A 19,633-nucleotide genomic window follows, 5' to 3' on the forward strand; every position below is an offset into this window, starting at 1 on the left:
TTGCAAAGCACATAGCGAAAGAGAGGTGTGATGTGATGGGGGTGAGTTCCTTGAAGGACGAAGTGGGACAAATCGTTGTCGACCCAGATGGAATTAAAGGAAGATGGAAAAGATATATGGAAATGCTGTTGAATACAGAGAATGAATGGGATGGCAACATAGAGAGTAACCCAGTTTTAGGACCGGCAGAGAAGATAACTGAGAAGGAAGTTGAGGAAGCGATAAAAGCAATGAAGAGTGGAAAAGCGGGAGGGCCGACGGGAGTTGTGGGAGATATGTTGAAGGCAGCAGGAAGTTGGGGTGTGAAGAGAATGACAGAGATCTGTAATCTGGTGGTGAAAGAAGGCCGCATTCCAGTGGATTGGGAACTGAGTACCCTCGTCCCTCTATACAAGGGGAAAGGTGACCCTCTGGAGTGTGGCTCGTACCGAGCGATAAAGTTATTGGAGCATGGAATGAAGGTATTGGAAAGGGTGTTGGAGAGGAGGATAAGGAAGAAAGTGAAGATCGACGAAATGCAGTTTGGATTTATGCCAGGAAGCGGAACGACAGATGCGCTTTTCATTGTGAGGCAGTTGCAGGAGAAGTACATGGATAAGAGGAAGAAGTTGTTTTTTGGGTTTGTTGATCTGGAGAAAGCATTCGATAGGGTTCCACGCAAAGTATTGACATGGGCATTGAGGAAGTTAGGAGTGGAGGAATGGTTGATCAGAGTAGTGATGGCAATGTACAAAAGAGCACGCACAGCTGTAAGGACGAAGGACGGGAACAGTGGTGAGTTTGAGGTGAAGGTGGGAGTGCATCAGGGGTCGGTACTAAGTCCACTACTATTTGTAGCTGTGATGGAGGTGCTGGCTCAGACCGTAAAGGAGGGTTTACCGTGGGAGTTGTTGTATGCAGATGATCTGGTGTTGATTGCGGAAAGTATGGATGGACTGAAGGAAAAGATGAACAAGTGGAAGGAATGTATGGAGACAAAAGGTCTGAAGGTGAATATCGGAAAGACAAAGGTGCTGGCAAGTGGTAAAGCATGTGGTGAGGTGGAAAGAACTGGGAAGTGGCCGTGTGCTGTGTGCAGGAAGGGTGTCGGAGTGAACTCCATTCAATGTACAATGTGTGCTGAGTGGGTTCATCAAAAATGTAGTGGTCTGAGAGTGTCATTAACCAGTGTGGCAGCTACATTCAAATGTAAGGTGTGCACAGAGGGAGCTGCAGATGGAGGAAATGTTGAGTTGGATCTTGGAGACGGCGTGAAGCTGGAAGGTGTGAAAACATTTTGCTACCTCGGAGACATGCTGAATGGAGAAGGTGGATCAGACTCGGCAACGGTTGCTCGAGTGAGATGTGCATGGAAGAAGTTTCGGGAACTGAGTGGCGTGCTGATGAGGAGGAGAGTGTCGCTGAAGCTGAAGGGAAAGGTGTATGCTGCATGTGTGAGAAGTGTTATGATTTATGGGAGCGAGACATGGGTAATGAACGTAGAGCAGCAACGAAGGCTGGAAAGGGTGGAAATGCGAATGGTTCGATGGTTGTGCGGAGTATCGTTGAGAGAGAGGAAGACAAATGATGAATTGCGAAAGATGATGGGAATATTGCCTGTGATTGATGCTGTGAAGAGGAACAGGTTGAGATGGTTTGGTCATGTATTGAGGAAGGATGAAAGTGACTGGTTGAGAAGAGTGATGGAAGTTAATGTAGAAGGAAGTAGAGGACGGGGAAGACCGAGAAAGACTTGGCTAAAGATGGTGGAAGAAGAAATGCGGGCAAGAGGTTTAACAAGGAGAGATGCAGAAAATAGGGCAAAATGCAGAAGATTGTCATGGGGACCGCAAGGCTAACCCCCGCTCTAGCAGGGAACATGGCCTTAAAATGCATGTTGTTGTTGTTGTTGATATTTCCGTTTTTTATTTTTAATAAATTTGCAAAACGATCTAAAATCCTGTTTTCTCTTTGTCATTATGGGGTATTGAGTGTAGATTGATGAGGGATAAAATGAATTTAAACTATTTCAGCATAAGGCTGCAACATAACAAAATGTGAAAAAAGTGAAGGGGTCTAAATACTTTCTGAATGCACTGTACATCACTGACTTATTCCTGCTGCCTACTTTCTAACAAGGGGTGATGAACGCCTGGCAAGCATTCTTTTCTCGGGAAATGGCAACATACAACTGGAAATGGAAATGCTTTTTTTTAATGAGCCCTTAGTTTACAACCCCTTTCTGAAAAAGTTTAAATTAAAGAGGAGTCATTCAACACCTTGTTGATGCTGGGCTGCTGTGGGTAAAATACTTCAGGACAGGGTATGAAAACCACTGGCCGAATGTCGCTGCTCTTGCACAAAGAACTGGAGTAAGATCTGTCAGAATAATCTCACGATTCCTTCAAGGAGTACTCTCAACTTACTATGGTATATGCCAGGGACTTGGATCTTCATCCAAGGAAACATCAATTCACTTCCCTGAACTCCTTGTGTACTGCCTGCCAATAAATGTCTCTCCTGGCCTTGTAAAATGTTATTTTCCTATCCACAACATCTATAACAAAGTCTTAACGATTGTTGACTCTTTATATTCAGATCTTGCAGAGCACGCACAATCAAAGTGTTGTATTTCAGGAGTGGGTTGTATTGCTTAAACAGCTGGTACGTCACCTCAAATTTCAGGGTCACTGCTTGTTTATTTAGAAACTTGTACACTATGTAAAAAAGAAAAGAAAAATAAATTATTTGACATTGAGCTGAGGCTGGGGGGTAGGGGGAGGAGGGTGGACTGTGGACTGGGTACTGAGCACAATGATTCATATTCATGTTAAGAGCGATTTCCCTGCAATCGTTGATGCGAGACTATGTGGGACGGTCTGTACAAAGAGGGTGGCATGCTGTGGCATGTATGGCATTCGGATGGTAGCGATGTCATATTTCATCTTAGGAACTGCAGTAAAAGACTTAACAAACCACCCTTAAACAACATTGCTAAGCGACAAGTGAAGGATTCAAAAACAATTATTATAAATGAATGGATTACATTGACTAACTTGAACAAAACATTTAAAAAAACACGACATATTTGACGTTGCTACTTACAAGGTTTTCCATGCAAAGGCCTCGAAACTGCTGGAATTTTTGTGCCATGAGTAGGTGAGCACTTCCCACAGCACTGAGGATTTTACCAAGAACTGCACAGAAAAACAAGGGAAATGCACTCACTCATCTCAAAAGTATGAAACGTCCTTCCGATCGCATTTTAATCATTACTTATATTACATTTTCATAGGTAGGGTTTTGGTGCCAACACAAAACTACCCTGTGGACAATGGACATGAAGAATCAACCACAAGTGTAGACCAGCACTCATGGGGAAATTAAAATACCCTTACAGTTATCACGAGGCCAGGCCACCGCTGTTATCAGTCAAATGCCAGTATGTTTCTTATTTAATATTCATAGATCAGTGAGAAAGACTAGTTTCTCACCTTCTTCTGAAAGCTTGTCGTTTTTCATCTCACCCTCCATTTCCTTGCACCAGCACTGCATCTCAGCAATCTTCTTGTCCAGCATGGCCAGGAACCAGCGGCCATCCCAAAGAATGGTCGTTTCGATTTCTGCCGCACCGTCCGGACCTTCGCACTTATCCACTGACCCCTCCCCATCTGTTTCAGTGGTGCACCTATCACTCGTGTCACCCATGCAGGTATTCACCGAGATGAGCCGACACGGTGCATCGTGAGCTTGGTTTCGGCCGTCGTACTTGTCGGCATCAGGCATCTGCATAATATTACCATCTCTGTAGCTGTCTGCTGGGTGGAAGCCGGGCTGGGCTGGTGACGTCTTTGAATTAATCTGGATGGAGGTGAAGGCGCTTCCCAAGGAGGTATTGTGGGACGGCCTGGAAACAGTCGAGTGGATATGGTGGAAAGAGAGAAAGGAAGACAGAGATATAGACAGAGACAGAGACAAAGGTATAGATTGAGATAAATTAGTTTAAGAAAAAATGACAGTTTTAGAATTTTTTATTTATTTTAAAAAGCGTTTCACAACATGTATACTGAGCTAGCACCAATATTGTAATATTACTTAGGGTAAACACCATTATGGTGTTTTTATTTCATGCAGATTGGCGGGAAACTTGCTCACATTTATTGTGTCGTTCATAAAGGGTTCATTTTTACAACACTTCGCACATGGGTCATGTCTGGCGACTCACAGCAGGATTGCTGGTACATCTGAAGGCCCCCACTGCCTTTCGCGCAAACCAGCCCATCCTTCCTTTGAGCTGTAGTTCTTCATTTTGACACAGTCATTTTCTTTCGTTTCCACCACTTTGTTTTTGCCTGTTGATGTACCTAGCACGGAATTGGCTTCTTGTTTACTACCAATTGTCATCACAAACTGTTCCATGTAAACAGCATACCTACTCAACAACAGCGGCCTGTCCCGGTGATACCACTCTCATACAACAAATGGGGTTTTTCCCCTAAACAACCATGACTTGTGAATGGAAAAGAAGGGGGGTGTTTGTTCACAGTCGCCTCGGTGATGCAAAATAGAAAGTGGGGTTTATTATTGGATAAATTAGCAGCCGATTACCATGATTACCACCAAGCCGTGTACTCATCCCACATGAATAAAAATATAAATAGCACGAACGGGACCTGAGGCAACCCAGGGATATGTCATTGTGACACTGGAACTGAGACAGGAATAAAACCCGTGTCTTGTTATTGCAAATAAAGGGGGGAAGGGGAGCGGTTGTAAGTCAACATTTTAAACTCGATGTACTGTAAATTCAAAAATCTCGCTTCCATGGGAAAACCAAGGGGTTAACATTTCTCAAGACTCCATGAAAAAAAAGGGTGTAGGGCGGATTAAAAATATATATATATATATATATCGCGCACATGTATGGGTTACTCAACATTTTGGTCAGTGACACCACCGGGCGGCATGTGCACTGTCCGTGTGCACAGCATGAACGTGTGAAGTTGTGAACACTAAACACCACGCCAAAAGGACTTGACCATGGCATGAGTGCGCGTTGTTAACGATAAACAACACAGCGGTACAACAGTTGACATCGTAAACTGAGCTTAAATTGAAGTTTAATTTCTCAAATGGAATTCAGCACAATTACAGGATTATGGGGCATTTAATTACAAGATTGTTGCTGGCAAGAACGTAACCGTTAAAAACTATGATTTTTGGCACAGGCGGATTTCTTCACTTTAGAAAAAAAAAAATGTAGGTTGTAGGGGAACAGGCAGCCAAGTAATGCACAAACAGAATGAGTAGATAAAGCTATTGAAAGACAAAAAGAGGGTGGAGATTGTTTACTTTAATCGGTTAAAGGTCTGCATAGGAGACATGAGATAGCTGAGCGCCGTAACCCCAGGTGCTCAAGAGACGACAACTGGACAAAAACAGAAGTGATAACAAAAGGCAAGAGAGGGACAAATGACTGAAAATGTTACAAGGAGAGTTTTACTGGATTCATCCCAGACGGTCCACGGAGCAAGAGTGGGGGCTGAAATGAAATCGGGTACAACACTGAATGAAGAGTGAAATCAAAATAAAGACCAATTAGTGCAAAGTAGTCCCAAGAAGGAAGCCAGACAGACCGACGACAGACTGCCGACCGACCGACCACCCACCCACACACACACACCCACCCACCCACCCACCCACACACACACAAAGGCACAACAAGGTATGTCGAGGTATCCACTGGAACATCTGCAGAAATTTCAAAATCCCAGTTCCACAAAACTCGTGGAAACATTAACCAAAAGCAATCAGTGAAAACATGGACATAATGCTCACGTATGACTTCATGATCCCATCGAGCGTGAACATAGAAACCAAAGCACTGCGACCGGACATAGTACTCGGGAACAAAAACGAAAAGCAGGCATTGCTAATTGAGATTTCAGTAACCAATGATTTTGGTGTAAATAACACAGAAATCAAGACAATGACCAAATATCAAGACCTCAAGAATAAAGTGAAAAGATCCTGGAAGCTGAAGAGGGACAAAATTGTACCAGTGATAATTAGGGCAAAGGGAAAGAAGAATCTCACAAAGATCCTACAAACCATCCCTGGAAACATTACTACAAATGAACTACAGTTGGAGGCTGTACGGGGCTCAGTGACGATCCTGAAAAGAGCCATTGGAAAAAACAAACACACTCACAATCACAATCCTTCACTAAAACGGGGGTGGATACTTCCTTGTCCTCCTTCCTAATGGAGGACTCCAATTCACCTTCTCAAACCTAAATGATGAATATAACAATCAACGACACACATGCATACACACTCATACAAAGGTGCATCCTCAGACCTAGGAGAGCTCTGTTCCACCTAGCGAGACTCATATGGAGATAACAACCAGCGACACACACATCATGCAGTACACATAGTGCTATAGAAAATCTACACCCCCTTTCAATTTTTAAAAAAACCTTTTGGTGCCTTATAGCCGGGAATTAAATTGCATGAAACAAGACTTTTTCCACCTTCATTTTACACATCGTAACCCGCACTTCCAAGTGAAAAACAAATTTTATACATTTCAGAAAATTAATTTAAAATACAAAACTAGAATATCTTGGTTGGATAAGTGTCCACCCAACTTATAATAGCAATTGTAAAGTAGCTCAGGTGTAACCAATCACCCTGTAGGTTTCCTCTGCTGGGTAGTGTATTTCACAGAAAAGACTCGACCATGAGCACCGAGGAGCTTTCAAAAGATCTCCGGGATAAAGTTGTGGAAACGCACAGATCAGGGGATGGGTATAAAAATATTTCTAAGGCCTTGAATATCCTTTGTAGCACAATCAAGACAATCATTAAAAAGAGAAGGCATATGGTACCACCAAGACCCTGCCAAGATCAGGCCGTCCCTCTAAACTGGATGACCAAGCAAGGAGGAGACTGATCAGAGGCCACCAAGAGGGCAATGGCAACTTTGAAAAAGAGACAGTCCTTTATGGCAATGATTAGTCACTATGTGCATGTGACAACAATAGACCAAGCACTCCACAAGTCTGGCCTGTACGGTAGGGTGGCAAGAAGGAAGCCATTACTTAAAAAAGCCCACCTTGAGTCCTGTTTGAAGTATGCCAAAAACCACTCTGGAGATTCTGAAGCCATGTGGAAAAACGTTTTGTGGTCTGACGAAACCAAGATGGAACTTTTTGGCCTAAATGCAAAACATTACGCTTGGCGCAAACCTAACACAGTACATCACCCAAAGACACCATCCCTACTGTGAAGCATGGTGGTGGCAGCATCATGTTATGGGGATGTTTCTCATCAGCAGGGACTGGGGCACTTGTCTGGATAGAAAGGAAAATTCTCAAGTCATACCAAAGTCACCTCTTCCTGTTCAGGCTGGAGTTCCCCAAGGTAGTGTTCTGGGCCCTGTGCTTTTTCTGGTCTTCATCAATGATCTCTCTGACTCTCTTGAAAATCCTCTCTATCTCTTTGCTGACGACTCTACTCTCTGTCGCTCCATTCCTCATCCCCCAGATCGGCAGTCTGCAGCCTCCTCACTCTCTGCAGACCTGGACAAAATCACAGACTGGTCAAACAAGTGGAACATGTCTTTCAATCCTGTCAAATCTCACACTCTTACAATGTCTCTCCGAAAGGACCGACTGGACAACCCTCCCATCTACTTTCTCAACAATCCTCTCCAAGAAGTTCTGTCGCTCAAGCTTTTGGGTCTCACTATCTGCCATGATCTTTCTTGGGAAAACCACATTTCCAAGCTGGCCTCCAAAGCCAGTCGCCGACTGGGCATCCTCCGTCGTGCGAAGTCCTTCCTTGGCACACCTGAGCTCCTCACCACATACAAGGCTTTCATCCGCAGCTCAATGGAATACTGTTCCCCCCTCTGGGCTGGTGCTCCTGCCTCACACCTTGCTCGGCTTCACGCTGTTGAGGCCAAAGCTTTCAGAATCATTGGAATCTCCTGCGATGTAGTCAACGCCGAGGGCCTTTCACTCACTCACCGCAGGCAGGTTGGTGGTCTTTCTGTCTTCTACCGACTCCTCTCCGGCCTTGCTCCCCCAGCTCTCTCTGTGCTCTGTCCCCCCAATATTCCTTCAGGTCGCACAAGATCTGCCTGCAACCCTCTTATGGTTAAACTGCCAAAGTCTAGGCTCTCTGCTCACCTTCACTCTTTCATTCCCCTTTTCTCCCGCCTCTGGAACAAACTCCCCCACTCCCTTCAATCCCACTCCTCCCTCCAGGTCTTTAAAACAGCTGTTCACCACCATCTCTTATCATCCCCCATCGAAAACCTTGATCTTTTCTACCCCCGGTATTTCACCCCAGAGTCCTTGCAGTGTTCATATGTTTTAATCCTCTCCCACCTCCCCCCAAGTCCTCCCGATGTCCCTGCTCTCAAATGTTGTGTTTGTGTCCTTCCCCCTCTTCCCCCTCTCTTTTGTGTCCTTCCCCCTCTCTCCCCATCTTGTCTGCCGCTCCCCTTGTTTTTTGTGTTTTGTGTGTCGGTTTGTCTTTTTGTGTGATTAATGTTAGCTCTTTCACGAGCCTCGATCTTGTATACAAAAAAAAAAAAAAAAAAAAAAAAAAAAGACTAAAAAATGGTACGTGCTGCTTCCTTGCTTGAAAAGGACAGAGCACGGACATTCCCCATCGGTTGGCATCCATGGGGAGGAGGAAATGTCCGCTGACTACGATGAGAAAAGCAGCGCCATTGTTATGATGTCGATGGTACCCAGAGTATCCCAAGAAGTGACGGCACTTCCCCCAAGCTCAGGGTGTGTGGGTGGGTGTGTGTGTGTGTGTGTGTGTGTGTGTGTGTGTGTGTGTGTGTGTGTGTGTGTGTGTGTGTGTGTGTGTGTGTGTGTGTGTGTGTGTGTGTGTGTGTGTGTGTGTGCTCTATTACAAGCCTTAGCCCATCCCCATTCATTGACCCAAACACCTGATGCTCTGGCACCTTGTGCGCTTGTTCCTCGTGAAGGTGAATCACATTGTCATGAAGTCTCGCTCTCGAGGCAGTCTATAGAGACCAAGAACGTGGCAACATGTGGTAAACTGGTCCCAGACTGTTACAAAGATTTTTTTCCCCTAAAATGTTAAATAATTAATAAACATATTTTTGGGTATTTAAAGGATATTTTTCTGCCACAGATTTTTTTAACCTTTCCCTAGATTATTCCTTCAATGAGCCTGCTGGATTTTAATCAATGCAATGTGACTGTCATCTGGGCTTCCATAAGGTCATTCTTTTGTGACTAGCTTTGCTTCCAGAAGCTGAGTATCCAAATCTATAGAAATATTTTCATGTGTTTGTACCTTGTTCTTTCATGGCCAAACCTCTAGGTACTACAGCACCTAGAGGCCCCAGATTTTGGGTGTTGGTACAGGTACTTCAGAATTAGAACAAGATTTTAAGCCAACCCCACGTTGGCCTTGACGTCCGTTTTGAGGCCACTAAAGGCCGCTATAAAGTGTATATTGTGGTGTGTGGTTAGGTTAGGCAGTGCTGCCACCGACCCGCAGGAAAAAGTTAGCCACCATGAGGCCAATAACTCCATCGCTTTTTGATGTCCAACACGTCCTGAAACCACTGCCGGAAAAAAATTCACCCAACCTGGCAGCACCGGATAAGCCCCTGCTAGTCCTTAATATTACCATCTTCATATTTGAAGTCATATCCTTTGGTATGCCAATCTTCATTACTTAGCAATCACCATACCCACAAAATATATTGATTGGGAATGTTTATCGGAATGTCCTATCTGTATTGGGCAATACTAAAATCCTTCCACATCACGTGCATCTCTCACGTCTACATCGGAGTTTCAAAAACGCATCTTGACAAATTACCAGGGAAAAGCAACGGTCGTAAGGCACTTAAAGCCCCGAGTAGTAAAATAATGCATGTGGGTGCTGAGGGATGCGGAAAAGTGAACCGACACTTGATAATCAAGTTTGCAATTTTAGCATGACTGCACTTCGTCCTGAAGGTGACGTGATACATGTGAACCACCATCAAGTGCCAAACTCGAGAGAAGACGAGGGGTACAGTTCAAATTCAATAGAAGAAGCATACCAATGGTAAATAGCACAATGATTTGCACATTGTGTTCTCTTTATGGCAATGTCATTCATGTCTGTGTCAATAAACACTTTTGGAGCCACAGCTGAAAAAGCCTGGCACCTCTCTCATCCCACTCCAGGCCTCTAGATACCTGCGTGCATATGTAATCAACAAACTTCGTTCAGATAATTGACAGGTGGGCTATTTGAAACTCAATATTTCCTTTGTCCATGCTTTATATCTATTTTTATCATTCACTTTGTCCTTTGTCCTCCTTTGTCCTTTGTCCTCCGTCCACATGAACGTAGAGCAGCAACGAAGGTTGGAAAGGGTGGAAATGCGAATGGTTCGATGGATGTGCAGAGTATCGTTGAGAGAGAGAGGAAGACAAATGATGAATTGCGAAAGATGATGGGAATAGAGCCTGTGATGGATGCTGTGAAAAGGAACAGGTTGAGATGGTTTGGTCATGTGTTGAGGAAGAATGAAAGTGACTGGTTGAGAAGAGTGATGGAAATGAATGCAGAAGGAAGTGGAGGACAGGGAAGACCGAGAAATATTTGGCTAAAGATGGTGGAAGAAGAAATGCGGGCAAGGGGGTTAACAAGGAGAGATGCAGAAAATAGGGCAAAATGGAGAAGATTGTCATGGGGACCGCAAGGCTAACCCCCACTCTAGCAGGGAAAATGGCCTTAAAATGCATGTTGTACTTTGTCCTCCAAAAAGTCAACTTTAATCAAAGCTTACATCAAGCTTCCAACATGGTCAACAATCAACGTTAAATACACCAACAAAGAGCAACAACCGGAAGGCAAAAACAAAACTAGAGGTTCCAGGGAACCTAAACTCAACTGGTCTATATCAATATGGTTAGAATATGCATAATATAACCACAAACTATATAGTTTATATGTGCTAAAGAGGTACAGTAACGTTGAAGGTATCTCATGTTTAAGCAGGAAACTAGAAAAAATTGAGTTTTAAGTGAGGCATGGAAAGTAAAACTACAATTACTTTTCTCAGATTTTAGACTTCAATTTATTATATGTGTTGAGGTTTGTTACATACTGTCTACACACCAAGTTTCAGCCTTCTAGCTACATTAGGATGTACCAACACAACACAACAACATGCATTTTGAGGCCATTTTCCCTGCAAGAGCGGGGGTTAGCCTTGCTAACTGGTTACCTTGCTAACCTTGTTAGCGGTACATTAGGAAGTACCAGATTGACAAAAATAGATTTTTCAATATGGCCGACCTGCCGCGACCATTTTTGGGCGTGCAACGCCCAAGTGCAATCCCAAACTAGTTTATGTCTTAAAGATGCTGCATAACAAGTTTCATAAAATTTGATCAATATTTGTGACTTTTTTTTTTGGGGATCAATATTTTTAGGGCTAACCCCTGCTCTAGCAGGGAAAATGGCCTTAAAATGCATGTTGTTGTTGTTGTATTTGTGACTTTTAGAGCGTCTGACGTCGAATTGTTTACAGACGACAGACAGACAGACAGACACAGACGACGGACACTGGGTGTCGGCAAAAACTCAGCTGGACATAGTCCAGTTGAGTTAAAAAAAACAGTGAAACAAAACACACACCTTTCATCGTCGACCTGGACCCCGATGGTGTGAACATTCTCTGGCTTGCTCACGGTAGTCTTGCTGACATCCACCTTCAGAAAACAAAACCACAAGCATCAGCAATATTATAAAAAGAGCCGTGTATGTATGTTTGTTTGTCACGTTATAAATTGAGAACGGATCAACAGATTTAAATAAATGCAGCTACGGTGGATTCAGGGAACTTCCCAGAAGGTTTGTGATGTAAACAAAACAAAACAAATTAAAGTGGTACATAGCCACACGTGGCGAAACTGCAAACGCCAACTCGCGACACTGGTTATCCTTGCACGGAGGGCAGGATCTCCCAAGAACCATTTTTTGTTCTTGCTCCATAGTTTAGCCATCACTTCTGTGCCGAGGAAACGGAAAGCCCCGTTTTTTTAAGCATTTACGCAAAGGCAGAGATGAGACCTGAGTTTGTTTCCTGCCATGGCCCGTGCCTAACACGTATCCCACACAATTTGATTAAAAAAAAAAAAGAGAGAGATAGGTAGGGGGAGAGCGATAAATTATTTTTATTTCGATCTTCTTCTTGGTGTGTTGTTGTATATTATTCGCCATTCAGCATCTAAAATGGCCGTGATAAATATCCTATTAACAATCTCCTAGCTTCCTGAGTGTACAGCTAGGCCGGTACCTATACAACGCCTTATTTTATTTTTCCCCATTTTATTAACAAAATCTGTTTGTTTTTGTAATAACACAAAGATTGATATTTCCATCAGCAAAGTGACGGGTCTTATATTATAGTGGACGATGAAACAAGTTCAGTTGGTGGATCAGCAATTTAGATAAAATGGATGAAATTAAGCTGTGCCAGCAGGGACGGATGCATTGTGAAGCACCTCATCTTACGAGAGTGAGGGGTGGGGGGAGGCGGGGCGTTTAGCAGGCTGGCACTTCTGTATTTAAAATGGCAACATTAGGTATCATAGTAGTACGGAATATTACTGGATGTGTAAACTCACAAGAGCCTGTTTTAAAGATACTAGCAACAGGTACCCGCCCTAAGGGCAGGGCTTCAATTGGGAGGCCCAAATGAAAAGGAAAAATATCGGAAATTGAAGGCTTTTATTTCTTTTAAACGATTTATATAAACATCCGTTAAATCATATCACACGCAAATCATCAAAATCTAAACAGTGTTTGTCGAATTTCAATAAAAGCCACATCACTGTTCATATCGGTAAATATTATTCCATCGTGTTTGGAAAAACTGGAAAATTGGGAAAACAATATAGCCTACTTTACTCCAGGTGGTCCCAGGATTACCCACCCAAAATTTCGTTGTGATCAGTTCAGTCGTTTTTGCGGTACCTGGGAACGAACGGACAGACATTTGGTGAATTATCGTAAGATTATTATTTCATTTGAGAGCATGGAAGGGATCCCATCACAAAGTGGATGTGTCGTTAAGGTTTGTTACCTCCACCACCAAAGGTGGATGGAGTTATGTTTTCACCCGTCTGTCTGTTTGTTTGTTTGTGACCAAGATATCTCAAAAAGTTGCGGACGGATTTGGACGAAATCTGGTGGAGTGGTTGGGTGTGTGACAAGGACTAATAGATTCGATTTTGGTGAAGATCCAGATTCGGATCTGGCTAGTTGAATTCTTTAAGTGATTCTTCACCATTGAGAGATAGGGATAAAACTTATACAGAGCACGACATCTCAAAAAGTTATGGACGGATCTGGACGAAACTTGGTGGGGAGGTTGTGTGTGTGACAAGGACAAATAGATTCGATTTTGGTGAAGATCTGAATATGGATTCAGATACGATAATTATTTAATCTTTAAGTGATTCTTCACCATTGAGGAATTGGGCATAAAGCGATATGCAACATGATATTTAAAAAAGATATGAACGAGTTATGACTAAACTTGGTGGACGAGTTGGTTACGTGACAAGTACAAGCCGATTCGATTTTGGTTCAGGTCCGAATCCAGATCCGGCCTATCAGTGGGATACAAAACAAACTGTTCAGCCTGGCGGAGGGTATGCGCTCTACCGAGTGCCGTTCTAGCTACCTCTGCCACCAAAGGTGGATGGAGGTTATGTTTTCACCCATGTCTGTCTGTTCGTCTGTCCGTTTGTGAACAAAATATCTCAAAAAGCTGAGGACGGATTCGGATGAAATTTGGCAGAGAGGTAGTGCATGTGACACCGACGAAATGATTAGATTTCGGTGAAGATCCGGATTTGAATCCCGCTACGAGAATTTTAAAAGTGATTCTTTACCATTGGCAGATAGGGCCAAAAACAGTACATAGGAGGATATCTCAAAAAGTTATGGATGGCTTTGGACGAAACTTGTTGGACCGGTTGTGCATGTGACAAGGAAGAATCGATTCAATTTTGGTGAAGATCTGGATCCTGATCCAGCTAGTAGAATTTTTTAAGTGATTCTTCACCATTGAGTGATATGGCCAACCAGGCGGAGGTACGTTCTCTACTGAGTGCCGTTCTCGTTCATTCTGTGTTGTTAATGTTTGTTCATTCTTTACAACACAATGCACTTCATCCCAAATCCTCACAATGCCAAGTCCATCCCAAACCCCAAATAAAACACCCTGATGTTCCTGTGCCTGCCCCAACTGTTTTCCTCCCAAAGTTCCTTCTCTCTAACACCACCCGCTCCCCAAATCTCACCCATATTATATTGCGTTAATATTGTACACTATGTGTAGACGAATATAATAAATTGACAAGGTGTCTTTTTCACCATGCCTCATTACTTTTTCAACAGCTATTGTGTTATTGGAACCATTACGGGCTGAAATTGGAACAAAAAAAAAGTGGTGGAGAACGGGGTGGGGGTATTATAATTGTATTTGATCCCAAAGGTTAATAAATATTTGATTCCAAATAAAAATGATTTAAAATACAGACCCCCTAGATGGGGGACAAAACAGAAATTATCTGCCGGCGGCTCCCCCGGTGACGGTGGAAAATGACTGAAACTGGCTTGAGAGAGCAATCATAGTAAGTCCGATCCTCAATAAATGAATACAAAGCCTGCAACCTGCTCATCCTTCATTCTACAACAATGACAACAACCCAACTGAGAGCTTCCTGCTTAAGGTCAAAAGAACGTCTGATTCAAACAAAGGAGAAACAATCAACAACACTTTAGGATTCAAGTACAACGGAATGTAGCTACAAGAAGACAGAATATAAAATAGCTTTATAACATAATTCAGAAATAAATAGGAAAGTATATCATTAATAAGTATATGAATAAACAAACTAAAGAATTACTGTATTTGATAATTATTCAAAACGCCGCTTGTGAAGTTCACCGATAGCCCACCTGCTCACGTCCACAAAGGCAAGAGGAGGACGTGGATGGAAGTCTCACTTCACGATGCTCGGCTCCATCTCGAGCCAAACTGCCTCCCCTCGCCAAACCTTGCCCCACCGGGCCATCCTGAGTCATTCTGTACCCTCTTCGGTCAAACAATGCTTTGGAAAGGACAATAAGCTTGGCTGGCAGGAATGAAGATTTTTTTTTGAGTGCTCAGAGAAGACACTGCAGAAAAAAAAAAACCAAAAAAAAAAACCAATGAGGACGCAGGGCACTAAAGTAAAGGGTTTGGGGTGTCAAGGGGTATTGTAGAATCTGAATGGTTTACCAGAATCTTGATGATTGAAATGTAACATTTTTACAAAACAGCAGAATTAAATAAAGGTCATAAACAGAGCTGTAAACAAGGCCACAAGGCACAATAATCCAAAGGGACAGCCAGCACCGGAGGTTATCGACAATAAGCTGTCAAATAGCTGTCAGTACCCACCCATAGGACAGAGTGTTTGTTTCACAATGCAGCAGTCACTGTTGACAAGTCAGTACGGGGTTTTATTAGTCTCGCCCATATAGGGATGCGAGACTATTGCAATTGGCTGTCTGTCTGTCCGTCTGTCTGTCTGTGTGTCTGTGTGTGTGTGTGTGTGTGTGTGTGTGTGTGTGTGTGTGTGTGTGTCGTTGGTTGTCAACTCCATATACGGGTTTCAGAAGGTGGAACGGAGCCCTCCGAGGTCTCAAAGTAACCGTGTACATGTGTGTATATGTATGTGTGTGTGCGTGTGCGTGTGTGTGTGTGTGTGTGTGTGTGTGTGTGTGTGTGTGTGTGTGTGTGTGTGTGTATATACGTCGTTGCCTACTATCTCCACACGTGGGTGGATTTCTGGAGATGGAACAGAGACCTACCAGGTCTCAAAGTATCCACCTCAGTTAGCGTGAGTGCGTCTGTGTGCACCTGTGTATTTTTGCTTTAAAAATGGTTTTCTCTGTAACTGCTTGTCCGATCTACATGAACCTTTAAACATAGGAGGGACTCTCCATAGAGAATATTTAATTGCTAACTCTAACGTCATAGGTCACATGGTATAGCAGCCATATTTTATTAAATGAACAAATTTGAACATCATTTTCTCCAAAACCGTTTAACAAGAAAAAATTAAAACTTGGCATATGTCATGAACTCCCTCCCCATGGGGTATATACAGTGATAATGATGATGTCATTGGTGAAGTGGTATTCCACCCATTGGTTGAATTTAAATATTTATCCAAAAATCTGAAACTTCATATATCTAATCTATGACCCCATGTGAGTTAAGAATTTAATTTTGATGTCATAGCTCACATGGTATGGCAGCCATATTGGATTAATAGTGTAGCAGCATAGCAAACCTGTTGTGCATTTTGTGATACAAGCACCAAATTTGGCACAAATGTACATTAATATGTTGCGAACATTGTGTGGTCAGCAATGAAGACGAGAGTCTGAATTACATGTATGCAAAAGACCTTGTGAACCAGTGAAGCAAATACACGGGTAAGCATGAATTAAATCTAGGGCATGATATAATTTCCATGATGTTTACCTCTACACTCAATGGTGGAAGGAGGTAATGTTTTGATCCCAGCTTGTCTGTATGTCTGTTTGTCTGTTAGTCCACAAAATTCCAGACAAAGCTTGTAGTAGTGGTAGTTGTAGTGGTAGTGGTGATAACAGAAATTGTTATATAGAACTGAACTTATATTATTATTATATGCAGAAAATAACTTCATTTCTATATGCCCTGCAGTGGACAGGTTAATTGGTTTATGCACTGAAGGGGTCACCCTGGTGTGCACTGCTGTGTTCTGCCTCACTGAGTTGTTCAGGTATGATGTACTCAGCACAAGCTTCCGGTCGGCCCGGAGGTGGGGGTGCGGGGCCTGTCACGGAACGTCAAAACAAACGGCCTGCCGGGGCCGCCCAAAAGTCGGGCGTGAGGGGCGCGTCCACTAATGGAACGCCTCTCGCTTCCCAGATCGAGGGCCACGTGGTCAGGAGAACCTCGTCCCTTCCGGTCACACTTTGCCTATCGGCCGGCCTCGAAGACCGAAATTGTGACGGTGTCACCCGAAAAATTTGAAATTACGAAATTTGAAAAAATTTGAAAAAAAAAATTACGGAATTTCAAGTGGCCCAATATCTGAAAATGTTCCGCAACATATTAATGTACATTTGTGCCAAATTTGGTGCTTGTATCACAAAATGCACAATTCTTTTGAATATTTGGGCTAAGCCGCCCCACTATAAAGGAAACAATTTGGACATCATTTTCTCCAAAATCACTCAACGGAAAAAATTGAAACTTGGCAAATGTCATTAACTCCCAATGGGGTATTGGGGTATATAGGATGATCACGATTATGTCATCGGTGAATTGGTATTCCAGCCATAATTGGTTGAATTGGAGTGGAGTCTTTATCCAAAAAATCTGAAACTTCATATATCTGATGTATGACCCGATGCGAATGAAAAATTTAATTTATGACATTCATAACCCATGCGAAGAAACTGTGACATAATAAGGTGCATTGATGAAACGGGTATGTGGGTCATACATAATAGCAGTGGGCCATAATAGTAGCGTGTTCAGTTAACGGTGGTATTTTTGTTTAGAATGAACGTGCGAGGCGAGACTATGCACTCTAGGAGTGCCGTTATATTTAGAACAATGTGTTTTAACTTACATCTGACCCTGTTGGGGATCAAACCTGGACTAGCTAGCTCAATGTTGAGCATATTCGACAAACTCAAAATAACAACGTGAGTATATATGCGTATATATGCGCATACAGGCACACAAGTGCACACAAGTGCACACACACACACACACACACACACACACACACACACACACACACACACACACACACACACACGATGTCGGTGAGGTGGAGGCGCCACATTTTGCCACCTCCCTCTCACCTGGGATGGAGTACCAATCACCACGTCAAATACAACAGTTTTGAAAGTAACAAAGATTGAGCCAAAAACAGCAGGTTCCATGGGAACGAAGAATCGTACCAGTGATAATTGAAGCAACAGGAATGATAAAGAAGAACTTCACTGAGATTTAAAAAAAACATCCCCGGGAATATTACCACAAACAAACTACAACTGGAGGCAGTTTGGGGTTCGGTGATGATCCTGAAAAGATCCCTTGGAACAAAACCCTGAGAACAAAAAGTATTCAACAACACTTGGTCCATGAACCGTGATCCCTTACCAAAGTGGAGGTGGATACTTTGAGACATGGGAGGGTTCCGTTCCACCTTCTAAAACTCGCATATGGAGATAACCAACGACACAGGTGTTTCTTTTACGTCACTCCTACCCAAGCATGCAGACAGCCAACCAAGCAGCAATTCCAGTGTATGCAGCTGCCATGTAATTCGTCCACTCCAAGTCTGGGAGGGCGTTGGTTCAAACCCTGTACAAGTCATACCAAAGACTTTTAAAATGATACGTGCTTCTTCCTTGTTTGACGTTCTGCATTTAAAAGGATAGAGAACAGACAAAGTTGGGAAGGCAATGGCAAACCACGCAGGATAACCATTGCTATTACTAAGAAACTTCTTTGTCTGCTAATGCTTTCGTTGAGGTTCACAGTGGGTCATACCAGTTTTTTTGGTTTGTTTGTTTTTTTGTATACAAGATCGAGGCTCGTGTAAGAGCTAAAATTAAAGTTATTACAAAGTTATTAAAAAGAGCATTCTAAAGTCACCTTTCCATATACGTACTATTGTTCAAGCATATCGTGCAATACTGTACCTCCTCCTTATGTAAATATATGTAATTATGTGACCCCTTTATAAGACATCTATTTATGACGAGAAGCTTGAAAATCTTTTTTGTTCAGGCTTCTTCTTAACTTCAGCCTGGTGTTGGCTTAGCGGTTAGGGTGCCGGTTTGGGATCATAGGATCCTGGGTTCGAATCCCGGTCAATCGCTGAATTAACACCAGGGGGGTTGACTCAGCCTGTCATCCTTCCGAGGTCGGCAAATTGAGTACCAGTTCACTGGTAATTCCCTGTGTGTCGCAAGAGGTGACTAACAGGGTTGGCGGCAGGAAGGGCATCCGGCCATAAAACATTGCTTCAAAAAAGGGGACCACGGTGTCCGAAAAAGGCCAACCCCTGCTCTGCGGGGAAAAATGGCCTCTAAAGGTGGTTCGTATACAGGGTAGTGAAGGAGGAAATTGGAGTTGCCAACATTGAGTAAAGCAGTGGTTCCCAAATCCAGGGTTGTGAGGGTGTTCCTGAGGGTCGTGGGAAGGTCTCAAAAAAAAGAAATATTACAGCGTTATAAGGGGATTACTTCGCTGGCACAATATGAAGGATTATTGAAATAGTAATTAAAGTAAAATAGTTGTGGATAATATAGCATATGTTATGTTTGGAATTCACATGTATGGGAAACGGAAGTGACGGTTGGTTTTGGAGAGTGGGAAGAGCTAAGGAAAGATGGGGTTTTTGGGGGCCTAATGGGCATGCTGTACTGTGTTGAGATTTCGGATTAAACTGTTGACGTTACCATCAAGTACGTTTCGGGTAATTGCTGGATACCACAGCATCCATATACGATTAATATA

General features: G+C 43.0%; 1 protein-coding gene across 3 annotated transcripts in view; it reads right to left on the bottom strand.

Moving 5' to 3' along the window:
- LOC137412957 (disks large-associated protein 1) overlaps window positions 1–19,633 on the bottom strand; it is a 68,908-nt gene that overhangs the window by 30,197 nt on the left and 19,078 nt on the right. For all 3 annotated transcript variants that reach the window (XM_078767351.1, XM_078767352.1, XM_078767350.1), the window contains exons 2-5: window positions 15,013–15,231; window positions 11,677–11,750; window positions 3,474–3,886; window positions 3,085–3,176 (exon numbers count right to left, since the gene is read on the bottom strand). In XM_078767351.1, the coding sequence (XP_078623477.1) occupies window positions 3,085–3,176; window positions 3,474–3,886; window positions 11,677–11,750; window positions 15,013–15,138 (705 nt within the window). In that variant the 5' untranslated portion in view covers window positions 15,139–15,231. The remainder of the gene's footprint in view (window positions 1–3,084; window positions 3,177–3,473; window positions 3,887–11,676; window positions 11,751–15,012; window positions 15,232–19,633) is intronic.

This window comes from Myxine glutinosa, chromosome 13, assembly GCF_964187855.1.
Source record: "Myxine glutinosa chromosome 13, kmMyxGlut1.1, whole genome shotgun sequence".
Classification (NCBI taxonomy): domain Eukaryota; kingdom Metazoa; phylum Chordata; class Myxini; order Myxiniformes; family Myxinidae; genus Myxine; species Myxine glutinosa.